The following is a 20,411-nucleotide window of genomic DNA, read 5'->3' on the forward strand; positions in this document are numbered from 1 at the left end:
TATAGCTGAATGAAAACTTATAGTTTGGGGTGTTTTTTTTTTTCTTTTTCAATATTCTAATCCGTTTCTTTCATTCTTGCTTCATACATTTCTGAGTACCAGCACTTCATTAACTAGATGTACTTCCAAAAGCAAAAGACATAATGTAAGACAGGAATGTGATGTAACAAATACACAATCCTGTTCACTTAATGAGACTTTCTTGTGGGCCAGGCCTATAGAGGGAGCCAGTAATGGTCAATTATCTCATCAAACCCTTAAAACTAAAAGTTGCCATAATTGTTCATATGTAATTTTGGTAAAAATGTGTATGAGTACAAAAAGGTTTAAGTATGTTAACCTGATTTTCCTCAGTAAATATGGCATGGATACATATGGTCATTGAGATATGACATAGTTAGTCATTTGTTGCTATTTCAAGTAAACTAAAAATGAAATACTGAAGACATGGCCCAGTTTTTACATGACTAATCCATCCAGATTCTTAGAGGTGACAAAAAGAACACACACACACCACACACAAATGAGTTAGCTCTTAGGTCATTGTTGATAAATTAGAGCCATCTCAGAGGTGATTTCATGTAACCTAATTTAAAGCTAAATTTTAGTTCACTAAAGTGTAACTTGCATATTCCAGAAGTCAATGTTTTTTTTAAGAAAACTGAAACTATTCTTTTAATAACTGCAGCTGTGTTTCTCAGTTACAAATGTGTTTTAAAATAGTGAACTAAAATTTAGCTTTAAGTTAGGCTGCATGAGAAATCACCTCTGAGATGGCTCCACTTTATCATAAATGACCTTAGGAGCTAAGTCATTTGTGTCTGTGTGTTTTCTTTCCATTGCCTCTAAGAATCTGGATGGGTTAGTGGAAGGTATTGAAGCCACTCTGGCTGTGTCCCTTAGTGGACATGCTTTTCATTGATAAAAGTTTCCTTCAGAGAAAACTTAAAAGATAAGTTATTAATATCATTGGGCATGAGTTTTGTTGGTAGCCAAAAAATCGTTAATTTTTTAAGCATGCTTCAAGTGCCTAATATATGCCAGAGGCTGTGCTAGGTATTGGGAGAGTTAAACAGACTTAAGTTTGTATCCCTCCTCAGCAACTTGTGAACTGAATGATCTTGGACAAGTTGCCCCACCTCTCTCGCCTCAAATTTCCCATCTATAAGATGGGGATAATTGTCTGTGTACCTCACAAGATTAAAATAATAGAAAGGTTTTTTTAGCATGTTACTGGGCACTTAGAGGAAAATGCATATGGCACATTTTTTGCCCTTGAAGATTTACAAATCTAGTTAGACAGGCAGATCTGTTAAGTAAATAGTACTCATGAGAAGCAAGTATAATCCATTCCAGCATTGCTCAGAGTTTGTCTATCCTACTAGCTATTTCTTTAAAAATATTTAAAAAGTTATTTCTTTGGTTAAATAAGTTTGGGAGATGATGAATATTTTGAGAGTCACACTGTATATTCTTCTATTCAAGAGTCTGAGATGTTCTTGGTATAGCCTTACCTTTGTAGTGAACTCAGAGTAGTTATCCCTTATGGATCTTCCTGCTACCATTCTCAGCTATGTATCTTACATTTAAAGGTGCCCCTATGCCATGGATTCAGACCTTTAATGTTTAGTCTTACAGTAGTTGCCAAATTTGCCAGTTTACTTTTCTTTGCAATATTAAAATCTTTACTTAAAAGCATCCTAGGATTAAAGATTTTGTCCACTTAGAGGGGTATCTGTGGAATCTAATTAAGATTCCACTATTTTAAAATAGAAATTCCATTGCTTTATGAAACAACACCAGACCAGTTATAAATATATCCATTATAAGACATCAGCCATGAAGCCAAAATTATTTAAATCTCACATTATAATGAGTTTTTAGTTTTTTAATCTCCAGTTTGCTCCAGGCTTCAGCACCTTTCCTCTTCTATTAGTTGCAGCAAGTTTATGCAAATTTCTTTTACTTCCTTTGTAGCTGGGCTTTCTGCCAAGGTTATTTCTGTCTCTTTGTGGTCAGGTTATTATCTCAGAGTAGTTTCCCTCCCATGTTTTTTGGGGGGAGGGACTGCCCACCACTCACAGTTATGGACCTAGATTCATCAGAGCTTCGGATTCAACAAGAGGTACTCTTTTATAGTCACACCCTTGCTAAAGCACTTTCTTGGGGGTTTCTTCTTTATTTAATCACTTTTCATGGTCAGAAACTTTGTTTTCTGTTAAGTACCCTTTTCCTCAGCAAGGTTTACTGAAGCAGCTAACAGCTGCCTCACAAGCAGGAAAGCTCACAATTTACCTTCCTCTATCATGGTGCTGATACTTAGGTATTTTAATTTTATTTGTTTGACTTTGTAAGGGAAGAAAACAGTTTTTACCTCTATACATTTTAGGTTCGTTGGTTGGGGCCCTGAAAATTATACTGACAAAAACAAAAACAGATTAACAAGAGAAAAACAGTTTCTTAACATGTGTAGCACACGTCACATGGAAGAAACCTGACATGATGCATAACTCAAAGGGGTGGTTAGAATTTGGTCTTATATAGCTCTCGCCCTCTGAGATGGCCCACACTCTGTGGAGTGTGTTTCTCCCAGGGCCGTTCTCGCCTTTTGAGACAGACCACATTTTGTCTATGGAACATGTATTTCTCTAAATAAATCCACTTCTTACCTTAAAAAAAAAAAAATTGGGGCCTATATAGATGTTAACAAAGAATAATTTATAGAGAAGTGACAGGTGAAAAGAAAAGGATTTTAGGCTTCTGAGGGCAACAAACTGTGGGAAGGTAAGTATATTGGGGAAGGTAAATATATTGGGGAACTTATGGAAGATATGGGTTATTTGTGCAGTTCCATCTCTATGGCCATAAAACTTCCTTGGGAGGGGAAATTTATGGCAGTCCTCATTTCTCAGCTGTTTCTGCTTTTAGCCAGTTAAGGGATCCTCTGGGAAGGCTTCTTTCTGTGTTTCCTGATTCTCATTTGCCTCCAGCTCAAAACGATCTTTATGCCAGAGTGGCATATTCCACTACCCTTCAACTTCCCCCTTGAAACCGAGCTTAAGGGCATAACTCTATCTCTTCTTTGTCTGCCTTAGGGACAGTGATTGCTTCTTTGAAATTTTTATTTTTTCATAGTTTATACAATTCCGTCCAGTGAATGAACCAGTATTTATTTATATAACTCACTATTGTAGGACATATGGTTTGTTTTCAACTTGTTACTATTGTAATGCTATGGAGAACATCCTTTAACATAAGTCTTTACATACGTATTAGATTTTTCCTTATGAAAATAATTAGAAATGGAATTAATTGGTTAACATTTTTAAGGCTTTTGATACATATTTTAAGTATTTCTTCAGAAATATTTTGATGCATGTATCCAAAATATTTCTTCAGAAAGGTTGTAGAGCAGCACATGAAAACTTATTTCATCATACTCTAACTACACTAGGAATTATCTTTGAAATATTTTTTGCTGTCTGTATTTATATGATTACTAGTGAGGTTAAGCCATTTTTCATAAATACTTCTTGAGTGGACATATAATTATGAAAATTGTGTGTACTTAATGTTTCCATCACAGATCTAAGCGAACAAAGATGTTACTGAAGCTAAGTAGACAGAAGGAAGAAGAGGACTGCAGATTACAACTGCAACTTCAAAGGCAGAGAGCCATGAGACTTTCCCGAGAATTACGGCTGAGTATGCTTGAAATAGTTCATCCAGGTGTGTGGCAGTATCAATTTTATAAGTGTAATTAAGACTGATTAGGATATCTTTTAATAAACCAAATTTCCTAGCTACCTGATGATTTATTTTTTTAAATGGGGACCTTTTCCCTGTTTCTCCTTTTTCAGATAAATCTTATTAAATCTCTTGAGTCAAAAAAAGTAACTATTTTTTTTTGATTAAGGCCTATTAGTTTATGATGAGCAATCTCTCCAGTAATTTTTCTTTTCTTTCAGATAAATTAGTGAAACAAAATTTTATGCTTAAAGATATCTGTCTTTGACATAAAGAAAGAACCCCCTTGAACTTAAGTAAGGTGTTAGAATATTGCTACATTCTGCCCTCAGAACTCAGTACAAACCTTGTGACACCTCTTGCCACTTTCGACACACTAAGCTGAAATTAATATTAAAGTGTAGTCTGGGAAATCTGAGTCATTTCAAGATTCCTTTTTAGTTCTACTCCTTCCCCCTTCTACTACTCATTCCCAGTATCCTTCACTAGCCTCATATTTCTCTTTCTTTCCCTTAAATTCAGATGTTTCCCAGGGTTCCATCCTTACCCCATTATTTTCATGTTGCTCTTCCTGAGGTATCCCATCCATAACTGCAGCTTCAACTACCAACTGAGTGCTTAGCACTCTGGAATCTTGTCTGCATCCTCACCCTCTCTCCTAAGCTCTAGACCAGCCCTGCCCAGTAGAACTTTCTACAAAATGAAGTGTTCTATATCTTTACAGTACCAATGGCTAGAGGTAGCTGTTGACTTGAAATGTGGCTAGTGCACTTGAGGATCTAAAATTTTATTTTACTTTCTTTAAATTTATGTAACCAGTTGTGGCTAGTGCCTACTACATTGGACAACACAGCCCTGTAGCCAGCTCCCTATTGGTTAGCTTTACTTAGATATCCACAAGCATCCTCAAAACTAGTCATTATCTTCCCTCACTGATTTCCTCTTCCTGTATTCCTCATCTCAGGTAATTGCACCAACAGTCTACTCAGTGTCCCATCTATGAGACATCCTAGAATTTTTTCCCTCCCTCCACATCAAGTTCACCACTAAATCCTATCAATTTTTGGTACTGTCTCTCAAATATATCCCTTTTTATTTTTACCTTCCACCTTATTCTGTCACTTAGCTACTGTGAACCCTAGACTGTATGCTGACTAACTCCCAGAAAGTAAAAAGAAAGTCATCTGTAGAACTAACTGAGTGACTAAAGAGAAATTTAGAACCACGCAGAGTAGGTAACATATATACACAATGTGCTTTTCCCTTTTCGTAGTACTGAATGACTTTCTAACTATTTACTTGTGATTCTTTTTTCTAAATGTTCTTGCTATTGGATTTTTAGCCCTTTTCTCATTCCTCTGAGACAAAAAAAATGATATGAGTCTTTTCCAAAGAAGATGCATAATCTGAGAAAGCTTTTGGAGCGTTTTGTTTCTAAAATCTTATAACCATTGTAAAATAATAGAATTGGGAAAATCAATATTGAAAAAAATAAAAGGACTGCAAGATTGTTGGTACTTTCATTGTCCTGATTCTAGAACTTGAAAAAGCATAGAAGTGAGTATGTTGTAATAGTGTTTGTTATCTTTTTAGGTCAGGTGGAAAAACATAATCGGGAAATAGAAGAGAAATCAGCATTGATTATCCAGAAACATTGGAGAGGGTACAGGGAAAGGAAGAATTTTCGCCAACAGAGGCCATCTCTTGTGGAGTATAAAGCAGCTGTCACACTTCAAAGAGCAGTGAGTCTGAGTTAGTAAAAAGAGTACTGGATTAGGAGGCAAAGACATGGGTTCAAACCTGACTTTCCTGTTTATCTGCTGTAAAGTCTTGGTCAAGTCACTTAGCTTTTCTGAGCCTTAGTTTCTTAAAATGAGAACATCCTTATCACTGGCCAAAATGATTTAGACATTCAGTCCTTAGTATTTCCATAGACCCTTGTACATCATTTACCAAAATGCAGTGTTATTTGTTAATTTTTTTCTTTCTTACTTGAGCAATGAGAATCTCAAGGGTAAGGAACGAAGTCTTATTTATTGTCAGCTTCCTGCATGTGCTTGACATATGAATGAATGTCTACCCTATCTTTTTCACTCAGTTGTTATGTGGATCAGATGACCTAATTTATGGGAAAGTATTTTGTCAATTGTAAAGTCCTGCGTAGGAGCAGCTTATCATATTAGATGTTTTTTAATGCACAGATAATACATTAGGTATAATTAGATCATTGTAATTCTTGAATTATAGAATGGTGTTCTTAAATGATGATCTTCCTGGGATTTATCTGGAGCATAGTAATATTTTATTGCCTTGGAAAAGCATAGTACAAGGCTGTCTATTTCACTTAATGACCAGTTTTCCTAATGTCTAGTTATTATACATAGTTAACGTTCATATTAGGATTTCAGATCATGTAGCATTTAGTTTTATTGTTATTGTTAAACTTATTTATTGTTATTGTTAAACTTTAGGTCAATTTATTGACCTAAATCCCTTTTTGTTGAACTTTGTTTGTTAATCCCTATTGTTAAATCCCTTATTGTTAAACTTTAGGTCAATTTCAGTTTTTCACAGTGATAGATTTTGAACAGTCTCCTTATTGATTTCTCTGATTAAGCTTTTACAAAGATTTTTTTAAACCACTTAAAAAACAGAGTAAATACTAGGGAAATAGGAAGAGATGTCTGCTGCCTCCATCTTTCTCAGGCTCTTTTGGGGATTTTAGGCCATGTGTGCAACAAACCGTCCTGCACCATCACTGAATCACACCCACATCTGCTGTTTACCCTCTGCTAAGCAATGCCACCTAAGGATTAACCCATGGACCCATGGATATCAGTGCCTTGGGTCCTTTCTAATACCTTTACCTCGTGGCTACTGACTTTTTTTTTTTTTGGCTGGGCTCCGTGGCAGCATGCAGGATCTTAGTTCCCCCACCAGGAATGGAATCTCTGTCCCCTGCAGTGGTGCAGTGGAAGCACGGAGTCTTAATTACATGTGGAAATGCTAATATTTTACATATATTGAGTTATGCTTATGTAACTCAGTACATGCAAAATATTAATTTCACCTGTTTTTACCTTTTTATTCTGCCTCCCAGAAAATTAAAAATTACATATTTGACTCATTTTATATTTCTATTAGCACTGCAGATGACCTTGATAACAAAGAAAAGGAAATAATTATCAATTTCACAGAACGAAGTTGGAATATCATTTCATTGAACTTATCCCTCAGGAGGAACTGGTTATTAGTGTCCTTGGCAGACAAAGGCCAGAACTGTTGTTTACCTTCTGTCCCTCACTTTGCGTAAAAGAGAGGCATTGTTTCTCAGATAGATAAAAATCAAGAAAACCTTATGTACACCTGCTCATTTCAAATTACACATCCTTACGTAAACAAGTTGGAGTTCTATGTAGTGGTATAGTATTAGAATTAAATTTGAAGAATTAGCTGTCTTTTCCTTCTTAATGTTCCAGGATTTTCTTTTCTTGCTTTTTCATCTCTTAAGCTCAGAAGGGGCCCCCACGAACACTGGAGTACCGGGTACCCATGGGGCCAGGCGGGACCGGTGCCATCGATCAGTTAGCAGGACCCCACCCTCCCCGGCCAGCTTTAGACTCCCAGGGGAGTCTCCAAGGGAGATGGCCAGGGATGCTTAAATGGTCCTCTGCAATTTGGTGCAAGTGGCAAATGACTTTTCTTTCTGCAGAGCACTGCAATCTGCTAAGCCTCAGCATGCTCGCATTTTAGCCTTTATATGGCATCCTGCAAGGTTACCCTCAGTGCTTAGCTGGGAGCAGTCAGAAGGGGTTGGAGCATGGGTCCGCAGAAGCATTGGCTGACCTTAGTTTAAAAATCTGGATCCATTTTTACTGTTTGATGAATTTAAAGGCGGTAGACCAGGTGGATTTCCTGATCACCCACACTGAGGTTTTGAAACAGTGTATTACCTCCTGGAAGGGGGTTATCATGGCCAGCGAAGACTTCTGTGGACATGCTGGTCAGTTGAACACAGGAGACCTACAGTGGATGACCATGGGCTGGGGCATTGTGCGGAGATGCCTTGCTCGGAGGAGTCAGTCCATGGCCTACAGCTGTGGGTTAATTTGAGGAGCTCACAGAAGATGGTGGAGCCTTGGTACCAGGAAGTAAAAAGCAGCAAAATCCCTAAACCCGTAAGGATGGTGTTACTGTTGCTGTCATTTCTGGAGAAGCCCTGGGAATCAAGTCCAAGATTTACACTTACACACCAACTTTATATTTGGAGTTAAGATTGGACCAAGGAGCAAAGCATTCCCAGCCTATTCCTAAAGGGTGATCAAGCTTCATTTATACCATATCTGGAAACGTGCATATTGGACCTAACACCCAACAAAAGATAGAACCTCATCACACAGCTGTGCTGGGGGAAGGTGACAGTGTCCAGGTGGAGAACAAGGATCCTGAGAGAAGCCACTTTGTCCTAATTCCTGAGGAGCCATTAAGAGAACCAGTTGTTGGGCTTTCCTGGTGGTGCAGTGGTTGAGAGTCTGCCTGCCGATGGAGGGGACATGGGTTCGTGCCCCGGTCTGGGAAGATCCCACATGCCACAGAGCGGCTGCGCTCATGAGCCATGGCCGCTGAGCCTGCGCGTCCGGAGCCTGTTGCTCTGCAAGGGGAGAGGCCACAACAGTGAGAGGCCCGCATTCCGCAAAAAAAAAAAAAGAAAGAAAGAAAGAAGGAGAACCAGTTGTTGGGACTCCCCTGGTAGCGAGTGGTTAAGAATCCACCTGCCAAGGCAGGGGACATGGGTTCGATCCCTGGTCCGGGAAGATCCCACATGCCGTGCAGCAACAAAGCCCTTGCGCCATAGCTACTGAGCCTGTGCTGTAGAGCCTGTGAGCCACAACTCCTGAAGCCCGCGTGTCTAGAGCCCGTGCTTTGCAACAAGAGAAGCCACCGCAATGAGAAGCCTGTGCACAACTAGAGAAAGCCCATGCACAGCAATGAAGAAGACCCAGCACAACCAAAAATAAATTAATTAAATAAATAAATTTTAAAAGAGAGAGAGAAACAGTTCAACATGGAGAAGTGTGCTGACCCCTAAAGAATCCAAAATGTGATTCTTTCTTGACTTGAAATTTTTGTAATCTTTTGTTATTGTCAATGAGGTGCTACTAGTTTTCAAAAATTACTTAGACTCCTCATGTAAGGACACAGCCTCATATACTGCAGAGACACGAAAACTATGACAAGATGTGCCAATTTTTTTTTATCAGATCAGTTCAGTTCTTGACATCAGCCAATGCTATTTAACTGACAACTACAGTAAATCTTTTTTTTTTTTTTTTTTTTTTTGGTGGTACACAGGCCTCTCACTGTTGTGGCCTCTCCCGTTGTGGGACGCGCAGGCTCAGCGGCCATGGCTCAAGGTCCCAGCCGCTCCGCGGCATTTGGGATCCTCCCAGACCGGGGCATGAACCCGTGTCCCCTGCATCAGCAGGCAGACTCTCAACCACTGCGCCACCAGGGAAGCCCCAGTAAATCCTTAAAGTTCTCATCATAAGAAAAAAAAAAATTCTCTAACTACGTATGGTGACAGATGTTAACTAGACTTTTTGTGACAATCATTTCCCAATATATACAAATATCGAATCATTATGTTGGACACCTGAAACTAATATAATATTGTGTGTCAATTATACCTCAATTAAAAAAAATAAAGAAGGTAAAAAGAACTAAAACTACAAAAATGGTCATAATAGAACCAAACCTAAGAATGTTTTTAATAAAGAGATTGCCATTGCTGATGACAGCCTGCAGTGGATGAGTGAGGTCTAATTGCATATGTTTATCTGAAGTTTGGTCTTTATAATCATACACAATCCTAAAAACCTGTTTTACCATCCTCGAGGATCTGATGCTGGGAAAATAACCGTTTGCTATTCAGATATGCCTGAGTTTGTTTCAAATTAAGAACTACAGAAATATGCACCATTTTAGTGGTAGAAGAAAATTCTCATCACCCAGAACTTTCTGAATGTCTCTTTTTACTCTAGGTTCATTTTTGATGCACACAAATGAAGAGATTTCTCAGGCCATTCTTGATTTCAGAAATGTGAAAAATGGCTTTGAAAGAGCTAAAACCTGGAAATCAAAGACTGGAAACTAGTGACAAGCACAAGGGCAGGTCTGGCTGCCTTCTAGAATTTTCCATCTGTGGCATCCACCAGTTCAGTGCATCCAGTTTCCAAAGTTGCCAGTGCTTCTAAAGAATTCCACACTAAAGTGATAAACATGGTTTTTATAGCAATGTATGTGAGATATTTCCTGGCACAAGCAAATAAACCTAATTGTTCCTTCTTAAAAAAAAAAAGCAGCAGCTCAGAAAGAAGGTGATGTTTGCTGGCGTCTGCTCTCTAGAGCCAGAATGATAGCTAATTCTTGCTACTTGATTATAGCAAAACAGTATCAAATATACATATCTATTAAAGACCAACAACAAAAGCACTTACTGAAACAAACCAGTTGAAAAAATAAACATTGGGAGATAAATACAATTTCAGAGAGTCCTAAAATGACAAAGAATGAGGAAAAGAGAGATGTCAAGGTGGACTTTTCTGATCTAAGGGCAAAAATTCCTCTGTTCTGGAAACTTTACTCTGAGTTCCCAGAGTAGCATCATAAGCCTGGCTTCATACTAAAAGCAGGAAGTAGAGGAAAGATAGAAGGAGAAGCAAGGAAGAAAAATCAAGAAAAGGGAAGAATAGAAGAAAAGGAGAAAATCTCAATAGGAGAATGTAAGCGCAATTGAAGGCTCAAGTACTATAGTAAAAACAAGGGTATTAAGGAAATCTTTATACTGAATGTGAAAACCTCCAAGCCCTTTTTTCTTCTCAGATCTCAGTGCTGTCAGCCAGGCTTGTATCCTGTAAACAGTAGGTTGAAAACATTTTCTTTAGGAAATCTGAACAGCCCAAGGGAATAGTTATACATGTACTCACAATGAGGTACTCCAATGAAACAGCCCAGTTCAGTAGACCTATAAAGAAGTACAGAATAGATAAACCCTACCCATCTGCTCAGCATTTCTAAACAGCTTTTTAGTGCCCACTCTTAAATATCAGCTGAAAGTATCACTGGACGTCTGCAGGAAGCTAAGGCCAAAACAAATAGAATAAAACTACTTGGTGGAAATAGAGATATTGCAGGGATAAGAAAACTTTTAAAATGTATTATTTTCTCCGAGAGCTAAAAGAAAATAATACATGAAGCAAAAACCAAGATGCTGGATAACAGGGAACAAATGGAATAAAATTTGACAGAAAAAAGAAAGACATAATAAAAGGGCTAGAAAAAAAGGTTTGGGAAATCTAGAGAGCAGGGCAAAAAGAAACCAGAACCGGTCTAGGAGGTCAAACATTTGAAACAAAGAAAAAAAAAAAAACTGGAGGAGAAGAAATCAAATAATTTAAGATTTCTCAGAATTGAATATCATGTGGTTTAGATTAAAAAGACTGAATGTCCAATACAATGACAAAAATACACTCACATCTATTTCACATTATTGTGAAATACACTGGGGCGAAAAGTACTCCTCAACAGCATTATTGGAAGCTAAAAGATATTGGAGTAAGGCTGTCAAATGTTTGAGGGAAAATGATTTCCAACTAGAATTCTACATCCAACTAAACCATCAGTTAAAGGTAAAGATACACTAAAGACATTTTTATGCATCACAAAGTCTCTGAAACAAAGGAATAACCCAAGAAAGGACAACATGGAATCCAGGAAACACAAAGGAAAGATGAAAAGAGTCACCAAGATGATGGGGAATGGGAGATCTCGGGATGACAGCTATGCACCAAGCATAGGGAATAATCTATCCAGATTGGAACAAGTCAGAAAGCTCCAGAATATGTGTATCTAAGGAAATTAATTTGATAGATTGCCTGATGTGTTTTAATGTATGAACAGTTAGGGCAGAAATTGTGATAATCAGTGATAAATATATAGAAAAATAAGCACAGGAAAATAATAGAGTTATTAATTCCAGTGAAAATAAAAATATGCAAGGAAGAAAAAGTAATCATCACTACATGGTTGAAAAATGAATAGCCTTTATGTAGTCATAATAATGTAAATGTAAACACTGAATATTAACTAAAATTATGATTTAATAATATTGGATATTTGGAGATATAGAAAGTATGTGTGAAAGAGAGCTAAGTCCTTATCTTTCATACAAGAAAGTCAATAGATAATACCTATCACTGAAAAAAATCACAAAAATGTAGATGGAGATAAACATCAGAAGAAAAACCTGAAAGAACTAAAGTTGCTGTCTTTGGGGGAGAGGTTTTTAACAATTCTTCTAAAACTGACACTTTAAACAATAGTTATATCAACAAACTTTTTGGAAAGCATCAAATAGTAAAATATTTTAGGTTTTGCAGGTCATACAGTTTCTTGGAACTATTCGACTCTACAGTTGTAGCCCAAAGGAAGCTGTGGATAGTATGTAAACAAATGAGCATGACTCTTGTTTCAATAAACATTTGTAGACACTGAATTTTGAATTTCACATAATTTTCACATGTCATGAATTAATTCTTTTCCTTTTGAACTTTGTAATCATATAAAATGTAAAAAACCATTTTTCAGCTGTTCAAAAACAGGCAGCAGACTGGATTGACCTGTGGGCCATAATTTGCCAACCCTTGCCTTAAGCAATGTGAACATATAACTTTGATGAAAGTAAAAACTACAAAGAAGGGAGAAGAGTGAAAAAAAAATTGGGCAGAATAATTTCAGATGTGTCTCCACATCTTGCCTGTTAAAAGATTTCTTACCAGGAATTCATTCTGAAGGACAGGAGAAAGCACATTCATTTACCAAGCTTTTTCTTGTATACCTTCTCCTTGATCTTTACAATCCTTTGGCTGAGTACAATTGGGATCCCTGTTTTCTGTAGACATAGAACCTATCCTATAGAGATTGAATGAGTTGCCCCAAATCAAACAGTTTTATAAGGGGCTAGAATTAAGACTAGAACCCAAAGCTGATTTCCCTTTTTTTTTCTTTATTGCCTTCTGTACAAATAATACATGAATATATCCTTGTAAAATAGTAAAACACTACAGAAGAATATAACGATAAAGTTATTGTCCTCTGTCACCCCAGTCACAATCCTATCTTTCTCCCCATACATAAAAGGGTTAACAGCTGTTGTCACTATCATATGTTTTGGTAGGAAGGAAATAGTTCTGCTAGGGAAGAAAAAAAATCACAAATCTTTTTTTTTTTGTCCCAGACTCTTAAATTCCTAGCAAAGTGCCGTAAGAAAAAGAAACTATTTGCTCCTTGGCAAGGACTCAGAGAACTCACTGATGCACGCAGAGTTGAACTAAAGCATCAAGTGGATGACTATATCAGAAGACATCCCGTATGTAGGCTTTTGTGCCATGGTACCAGTGTTACATTATTGCAGTGGGTGATATTCACCAACAAATAAGTGTCTCAGCTGTATATGTACATTTATTTTTGGCATAAGGTAATGCAGTTGCTTTACCGTAGTCAATGGATTTGGCGTCTTATAATTACGTGGACCATATAAGTAAAGTCAATAGTAAGGGAGACTTCACTTCAAATTAGTGGTTTTCCGTACTGCGTCAGCAAGACTTCTTCACATCCTCACCAACATTTATTATTTTCACATCCTAATGAATGTGAAGTGGTATTGTGATTTGGATTTGCATTCTCTAATAATTAGTGATTTTGAACATCTTTTCATATGTTTATTGGCTATTTGTATATCTTTTTTGGAGAAATTTCAATTCAAGTCCTTTGCTCATTTTTTAATCAGGTCGTTTGTTTTTGTGTTGTTGAGTTTTAGGAGTTCTCTGTATATTCTGGATATTAATCCCTTATCAGATGTATGATTTACAAACATTTTTTTCCATTCTGTGGGCTGCCTTTTTACTGTTGATAGTGTCCTTTGATACACAAAACTTTTTCATTTTGATGAAGTACAGTTTGTCTGGTTTTTCTTTTGTTGTCTGTGCCTTCAGTGTCATATTTAAGAAATCATTGCCAAATCTAATATCATGAAGCTTTTCCTCCGTCTTTTCTTCTAAGGGTTTTATAGTTTTAGTCCTTATGTTTAGGTCTTTGATCTCTATTTTTTTTAATGCACTGTGTGTGATTGTGATGCATTCTCCTGTTAAAAAAAGAAGTGCTGCTCTAGCCATACTCTAGTACACCTGTTACTCTGTGGCTGAAAAGTAAGGTGTTAGCTGGAACAGGGCTGTATCCAAGATCCATGAACTGGAATATTTGAGAAAGCTGGGGTGTCAGAAGCTCTGTCAGCTTCAATGTTGAGATTATTTCATCCTTGTCCAAACTAATTAGGTAAGTTCCTTTCAAAGTAGCTGACTAGCCAAAAGAATATGGTCCTTTGAATGATTTTGTCCCTTGTTCTGTGAAATTAGAAGCCGTTATAACATTATGGCTTAGATAAGTTTGGGAGTGGGGATAGGCCAAGAAGTTAGGTAGTCTTACCAGGTGGGGCTAGAACAAAAGGATTGGTCTTGTTACTCCTCTTCCAGGCCAGTATCTTTACCAAACCATTTGTAATTTTCACTATGATTTCTCAATCTTATCTCTTCTCCCAGAATACCATACTATGTGAGGAAGTGAGGTATAGGAGCATACCAAAAAGAATCTGGCCCACCTGCATTTTCATTTAAAGCTGCTTTTAAGAGGCTATTTAATGCTTGCTCAAGAGTACAAGGTAGATATCAACCATAACATTCAATTGATGAGAGACAGCTAAGCATTCTAGAACCTCTACTAAGTGGTTAAGTGAAACATACTTTGATATTTGTGTCCTTCATGTGACACTTTTTTTGTCCTTTGTTCCCAGGGCTCTGAGGTATCAGATGTGATCAGCAGGGAGCTCCATTCCCAAGCACAAGAACGACTGCAACACTACTTCATGGGCAGGGCTCTAGAAGAGAGAGCCCAACAGCACAGGGAGGCACTGATGGCTCGGATCAACACCAACATCGAACAGTTGATGAGTATGTGCTCATTCCATTTTTGCTTCCTAAAAGGAACAGCCTATGTAAGATTTTGTGACATCTAGATCTTCAGAAGGAAAACACCATTTAGTGGTCTATTAACCCATCTCCTATCCTCAGAAATTTCTCCTTCTAGATCATATCACCACACAATGATTTCAAATGATGCAGACCCCATAACCTTCTTGACTGCTTCCCTCAGCCTTGTGATCATTGATATGTGTCAACTCAGAAAAGTTATTAATTATAAAGATGCTGAGCCCTACTAGCCAGATTCTGTTATACAGTATGAAAAGCTTTTTGAACATATTTTAAAAGTAGATGATGAGAGTGGTTATGGTGGCACTTTAATGAAGTGTTTTCACAAAAACTAATTCATCTGCTTCTCACAACCACTGGTGCATTTAATGAGAGATCCCATCCATGAAGCCAGTGTCTCAGATGGCCTCTGAAACACTTTTAGTATTTGTGGAGCAAAAAGGGCCAGGGTCCTCTCTTTAGTGCCATTACTTGCAAATTTTGTGTTTTTGAATGGATAGGTGGCTGGAACTGAGCCTCTCATCTGTAAGGATTCTGCTATTATATTAAAAGTTTCTGCTCTTTTAAATAAACCATCTAAAAAAATCTACCTCTTCCTTTTATTCTTTCCCTTTAAACACGGAAGCATGGGCTACAACTTGTGAATAGTCACATGCCATCTACAGCTGACAATAATAATAGACTCAGAGTTGGAACCTTGTTTTTGCCTGCTATTGCAGAGTTCCAACACTGTAGTTTCCAAGTTCCTGTTTGTTTGGTACAGAACTCTTCCACTCACCTTTTTATTTTCTGTTTACTACAGAAGCACCAAGTCTGAAGGAGGCAGAAGGAAAAGAACCTGAGCTCTTCCTAAGCAGATCCAGGCCTGTGGCAGCCAAGGCCAAGCAGGCCCATCTTACCACCCTGAAGCATATACAAGCACCCTGGTGGAAGAAGCTTGGGGAAGAGGCAAGAGATGAGATTGATGTCCCAAAGGATGAACTTAGTATAGAATTAGGAACTTTATTCATTGGTGGAACCAAACCCCCTTAAGGGAGTTACCTGGAGGAATGACAAATTATATTTCTAGAGATTATATGGGTTCTGTCTCTGACATGCTAGTAGACTAGCGTTATCCTAACTCATGGTTTTCCAGAGGTTCCTCTCCAAACAAGACTTGAAGGCAGTAAGCAGAGTTATCTTCTACCTTGATTTCAGTTCTTTTTCTTTATCCATACTTCCATCCTTGGCCACACATAAAAATTGGTATGACTTTTATTATGGAACTAAACTCAGCATTGTATTCTATTGCATATATGAAATGTGATATTTCTATTTTTGTTTCTGCTGTTTTCCAACTAAAGGTGTTTTCTGAATATTTTCAACAATTGTTCTGAAAAACTTGTCAGGGTTACTTCAGCTTTTCACACTTATTGATTTTTCTATTAATATAGGAAATGTGCTCTTGGCATTTATTATGGTGAGGAAAAGAAGTGGTCATTTGAAAGACATTTGACTATTTTCGACCAAACAGTGTTTGAACTCAATTTATATCTTGTTATTTCTAAAAGGAACTACATTAAAAAGTCCTCCTAGGATTCAGTGCAAGAAAAATTTCTCCTGATAAAATTGCATTCTTTGTATTAAACTAAGAGAACTATATAACACACTATTTGCATTTTGATTTGTCTCTTAGGAATCTCAGAGCTAAAACAATGCTTACTTTCTGTTACGATTCTCAATACCTACATGATTATTTGGTTCCAATCTAATAATTTCTGATTTTCCTGTTTATCTTTAACTGTGTTTTAATACCAGAAGCCACCTCTATGTTTGTGCTAATATGGAATTTAAGTTAAAATCAATTAAATCGTTGACTCTGTATCATAAGGAACCTGGAGTGTGCTTTTTCTATAAATGAGTAGGAAAACCAGTATTTCTGGATAAGAAGACCAAATACTATAATGTTGTTCATCCCACCAAAGTTAGTTTAGTAAAATTCTAGTCAAGATTCTAACGTAATTGTTATTCATAATTGAAAATGAATAAAATTCATTTGTAAGAATAAGGAGATGAGAGTTCTGATTTCACTTAGAATGTAAAAATCTCCATGAGAATGTTTCTTCCATCTTAACAAAAAAAATGCCAGGTAATCTATAAAAATCATTTTTCTTGAGCCTATCAGATAGTTGAGGCCTCAAGATAACCAAGTAAATTGATGGGACTCAGTATCTGTGAAATAAACCATTTCATCTTTTTTTTTTTTTTTTGACTGCATTGGGTCTTCATTGCTCCACGTGGGCTTTCTCTAGTTGCGGCGAGCGGGGGCTACTGTTCGTTGTGGTGCATGGGCTTCTTATTTCAGTGGCTTCTCTTGTTGCCGAGCATGGGCTCTAGGCACGCAGGCTTCAGTAGTTGTGGCATGCGGGCTCAGCAGTTGTGGCACACGGGCTTTGTTGCTCCACCGTATGTGGGATCTTCCAGTACCAGGGCTCGAACCCATGTCCCTTTCATTGGTAGGCGGATTGTTAACCACTGCACCACCAGGGAAGTCCCCCATTTCATCTTTAGTAGAGCACAAGAGTCAAAGGTGGCTGGATAGGAAGAAATCAACTAAAATGTTAACAAATTCTTAGGAGTCCTAGGTGGTGCAGTGGATAAGGCTGCACTTCCAGTGCAGGGGGCCTGAGTTCGATCCCTGGTCAGGGAACTTTATCCCACGTGCATGCCGCAACTAAGAGCTTGCATGCCACAACTAAGGAGCCCACGTGCTGCAACTAAGGAGCTGGCTAGCCACAACTAAGGAGCCCGCCTGCCGCAACTAAGACCTGGTGCAACCAAATAAATAAATACATGTTTTAAAAGCAAAACAAAAAAAACATTCTTAAAGGCCAAGTGTGGGTAGCATGTCAGTTTAGAATATCTAGGGACTTCCGAAGGAGAAGTTAGACCTTTACCAAACACAAACAAGAAAGTTTGGGAGCAGGGCAGGAGACCTGCAGAGATGCCTTTAGTGGCACAGGCAAACATGAAGTGATAGGCTGCTGTTGGGTGACATGCCCAAAGACTCACCTGCTTTCCCAAACCCTTCTCTTAAAAGTCTTAAGCTGCTAGAGCAGGGGCAGCAAGCCCTCTTACCTCCAAGGCTCAGAGAAAATTCCATTGCGCTTAAGGAAGGGACAGAAACAAAACCTAGCTGTCTGTGTGGGGGCAGGGGGGGCGTGTGGGGTAGCGAACAGTCTAGCCCCAGATACAAGTAGAGATCCAGTGTTGCTGAGGGCAGGATAGAAATAAAAACCCTCTCTCCTGGGAGGGAGGCAGGAAATGATTTTGGGCCCAGAAATCCTACACCAATACAAAGCAGATGTCTGCTAATGCTAATGATTGCTACTGAACTTTAATGATTAAATATTGAAGACTTTATTCATCTTATAACAAAGTTTGTACCCTTTAACCAGCATCTCCCCATTTCCCCCACCTAGCCCCTGGGAACTACCATTCTACCTTATGTTTCTGAGTTTGACCTTTTTTTTGAATTCCACATAACAAGTGATGTCATATAGTTTTTCTCTGTCTGGCTTATTTCACTTAGCACAATATCCTCCAGGCTCATCCTTGTCACAAATGCAGGATTTCCTTTCTTCTCATGACCAAATAGTATTATATGTTTATATTTTCTGACATTTTCTGTATCTATTCATCCATTAACACTTAGATTGTTTTCATATGTTGAAGATTGTGAATAATGCTGCAATGATGTCTCTGAGATACTGATTTCATTTCCTGCAGGTATATACCCTGAAGGGGGCTTGCTGGATTACATGGTAGTTCTATTTTTGGTTTTCTTTTTTTTTTTTTTTTTAGGAACCTCTATACTCTTCCATCATGGCTGTACCAATTTACACTCCAACCAACAGTGTACAAGGGTTTCCTTTTCTCCAATTCTTGCCAACACTTGTTATCTCTTGTTTTTTTTTAATAAAACATCTTAACAGGTGTGAGGTGATATCTCATTGTGGTTTTGATTTGCATTTCCCTGATGATTAGTGATGCGGAGTACCTTTTCATGTACTTTTTGGCTGTGTGTGATATAATATTATCCACTGGAGTTAATGCAAACTCCAAAGTTGAGGTCATAGTCCCCAACAAAATTCCCTCATAAATTTAGATATACCCAGACTGCCCACACTTCTGACCAACTTACCACAAATTTGGGGGTTCCCGCAAACCTATCAGGTTTGATAATTCTCTAGGATAAACCAGAGAACTCAGGAAACATTATACTTATGACTAGTTTTGCTGTAATGATACAAATAAGGTTTAGCCAAGTAAAGAACACTTAGGGCAAGGTCTTGGAGGATCCCAAACATGGAGCTTCCATGCCTTCTCCCCATGGAATCAGGATGCATCACCATCTTGGCACACTGATGTGCTCACCAACCAGGAAGTTCAAATGACCCTTAATGTTCAGAGTTTTTACTGGAGTTTCATTACATAGGCATGATTAATTGTACCACTGGCCATGTGACAGAAAGCAATCTCCAGCCCCTGACACCTCTCCAGTGGTCAGAAGGTCAGGCTGATATCATGTGGCTCGAAGCCTCAAAACTCTAATCCCTTTGAGCCCACCACAAAGATTAAAGACACTCCTATCGCTCAGGAAATTCCAAGGGTTTAGAAGCCCCATTGCAGGAACTCGAGGCAAAGAACAAATTCTTTACTGTACAACAACCCCACATTAACTGTCTGATATAAAGAGAGATGTACCCATATCTGGGCATAAGCAGTATCTACCTTAGTCCTTTCTGTTCTATACATGTATGACGTTTAGTCAAAAATTGAGACACACTAAAAAGCTGGGGAAAAAAAAAACTTTTGTCGAGATGACAAAAGATTCAGATTCAGAGATTCAGAGATGACTCAGATATTGGAACTCACAAAAAAAACCTTAATAACTGTGATTAATAAAAGACAAAATGTAAAAGTAAACAACGTGCAAAAACAAATGGGGAATTTCACAGAGATGGAAGCTTTTAAAATAGATTAGTGGAAATGCTAGCAAAAGCACAATATCAGAGGTTACGTTTATTAGCAGTTCTTTGACAGGCTCGTTAGCAGACTAGAATTGAATAAAGAATAGGTAACTTTGCCAATACATCAATAGAAATTTTCCAAACAGAAACACCAAGAGAAAAGAAAAAAATGAGGGGTGGGGAAGTAAGGAGAATAGAGCCTCCAAGAGCTAGGAGACAATATCAAACAATATGACATGCAAGTAATTGAAGTCCCAGAAGTAGAAGAAAGAGAAATGAGGTAGAAATAGATGAAGTAAAAATGGCCAAGGATTTTTGAAAAATTAATGAAACAGATTCAAGAATCCCAGAGAACCTCAAGCAGGATAAAAAACAATTATGTTACAAATGTAAAAGCACACCTAAATACATCATAGTCACATTGCTTCAAATCAAAGATAAATAGAAAATCATGAGAGCAGAGAAAAAGGAAAATTTTATACCAAAGAACAAATATGAGTTTCAATAGACTTCTCATCAGAAACTATAAAAGCCTGAAGACAATGGAAAT

General features: G+C 37.8%; 1 protein-coding gene and 1 pseudogene across 8 annotated transcripts in view; both read left to right on the forward strand.

Moving 5' to 3' along the window:
• The window catches only part of IQCB1 (IQ motif containing B1), a 46,014-nt gene extending 29,292 nt beyond the window's left edge, over window positions 1–16,722 (forward strand). For 7 of the 8 annotated variants that reach the window (XM_067738730.1, XM_067738729.1, XM_067738736.1 and 4 more), the window contains 5 exons: window positions 3,587–3,729; window positions 5,341–5,489; window positions 13,043–13,174; window positions 14,654–14,810; window positions 15,652–16,722. In XM_067738730.1, coding sequence (XP_067594831.1) covers window positions 3,587–3,729; window positions 5,341–5,489; window positions 13,043–13,174; window positions 14,654–14,810; window positions 15,652–15,881 — 811 coding nt within the window. In that variant the 3' untranslated portion in view covers window positions 15,882–16,722. The remainder of the gene's footprint in view (window positions 1–3,586; window positions 3,730–5,340; window positions 5,490–13,042; window positions 13,175–14,653; window positions 14,811–15,651) is intronic. The other variant, XM_067738735.1, reaches the window with a different exon arrangement.
• Window positions 5,496–11,282, forward strand: LOC137225148 (pirin-like; annotated as a pseudogene).
• Window positions 16,723–20,411: the final 3,689 nt, after the last annotated feature.

Source organism: Pseudorca crassidens, chromosome 5 (genome assembly GCF_039906515.1).
Source record: "Pseudorca crassidens isolate mPseCra1 chromosome 5, mPseCra1.hap1, whole genome shotgun sequence".
Lineage (NCBI taxonomy): Eukaryota > Metazoa > Chordata > Mammalia > Artiodactyla > Delphinidae > Pseudorca > Pseudorca crassidens.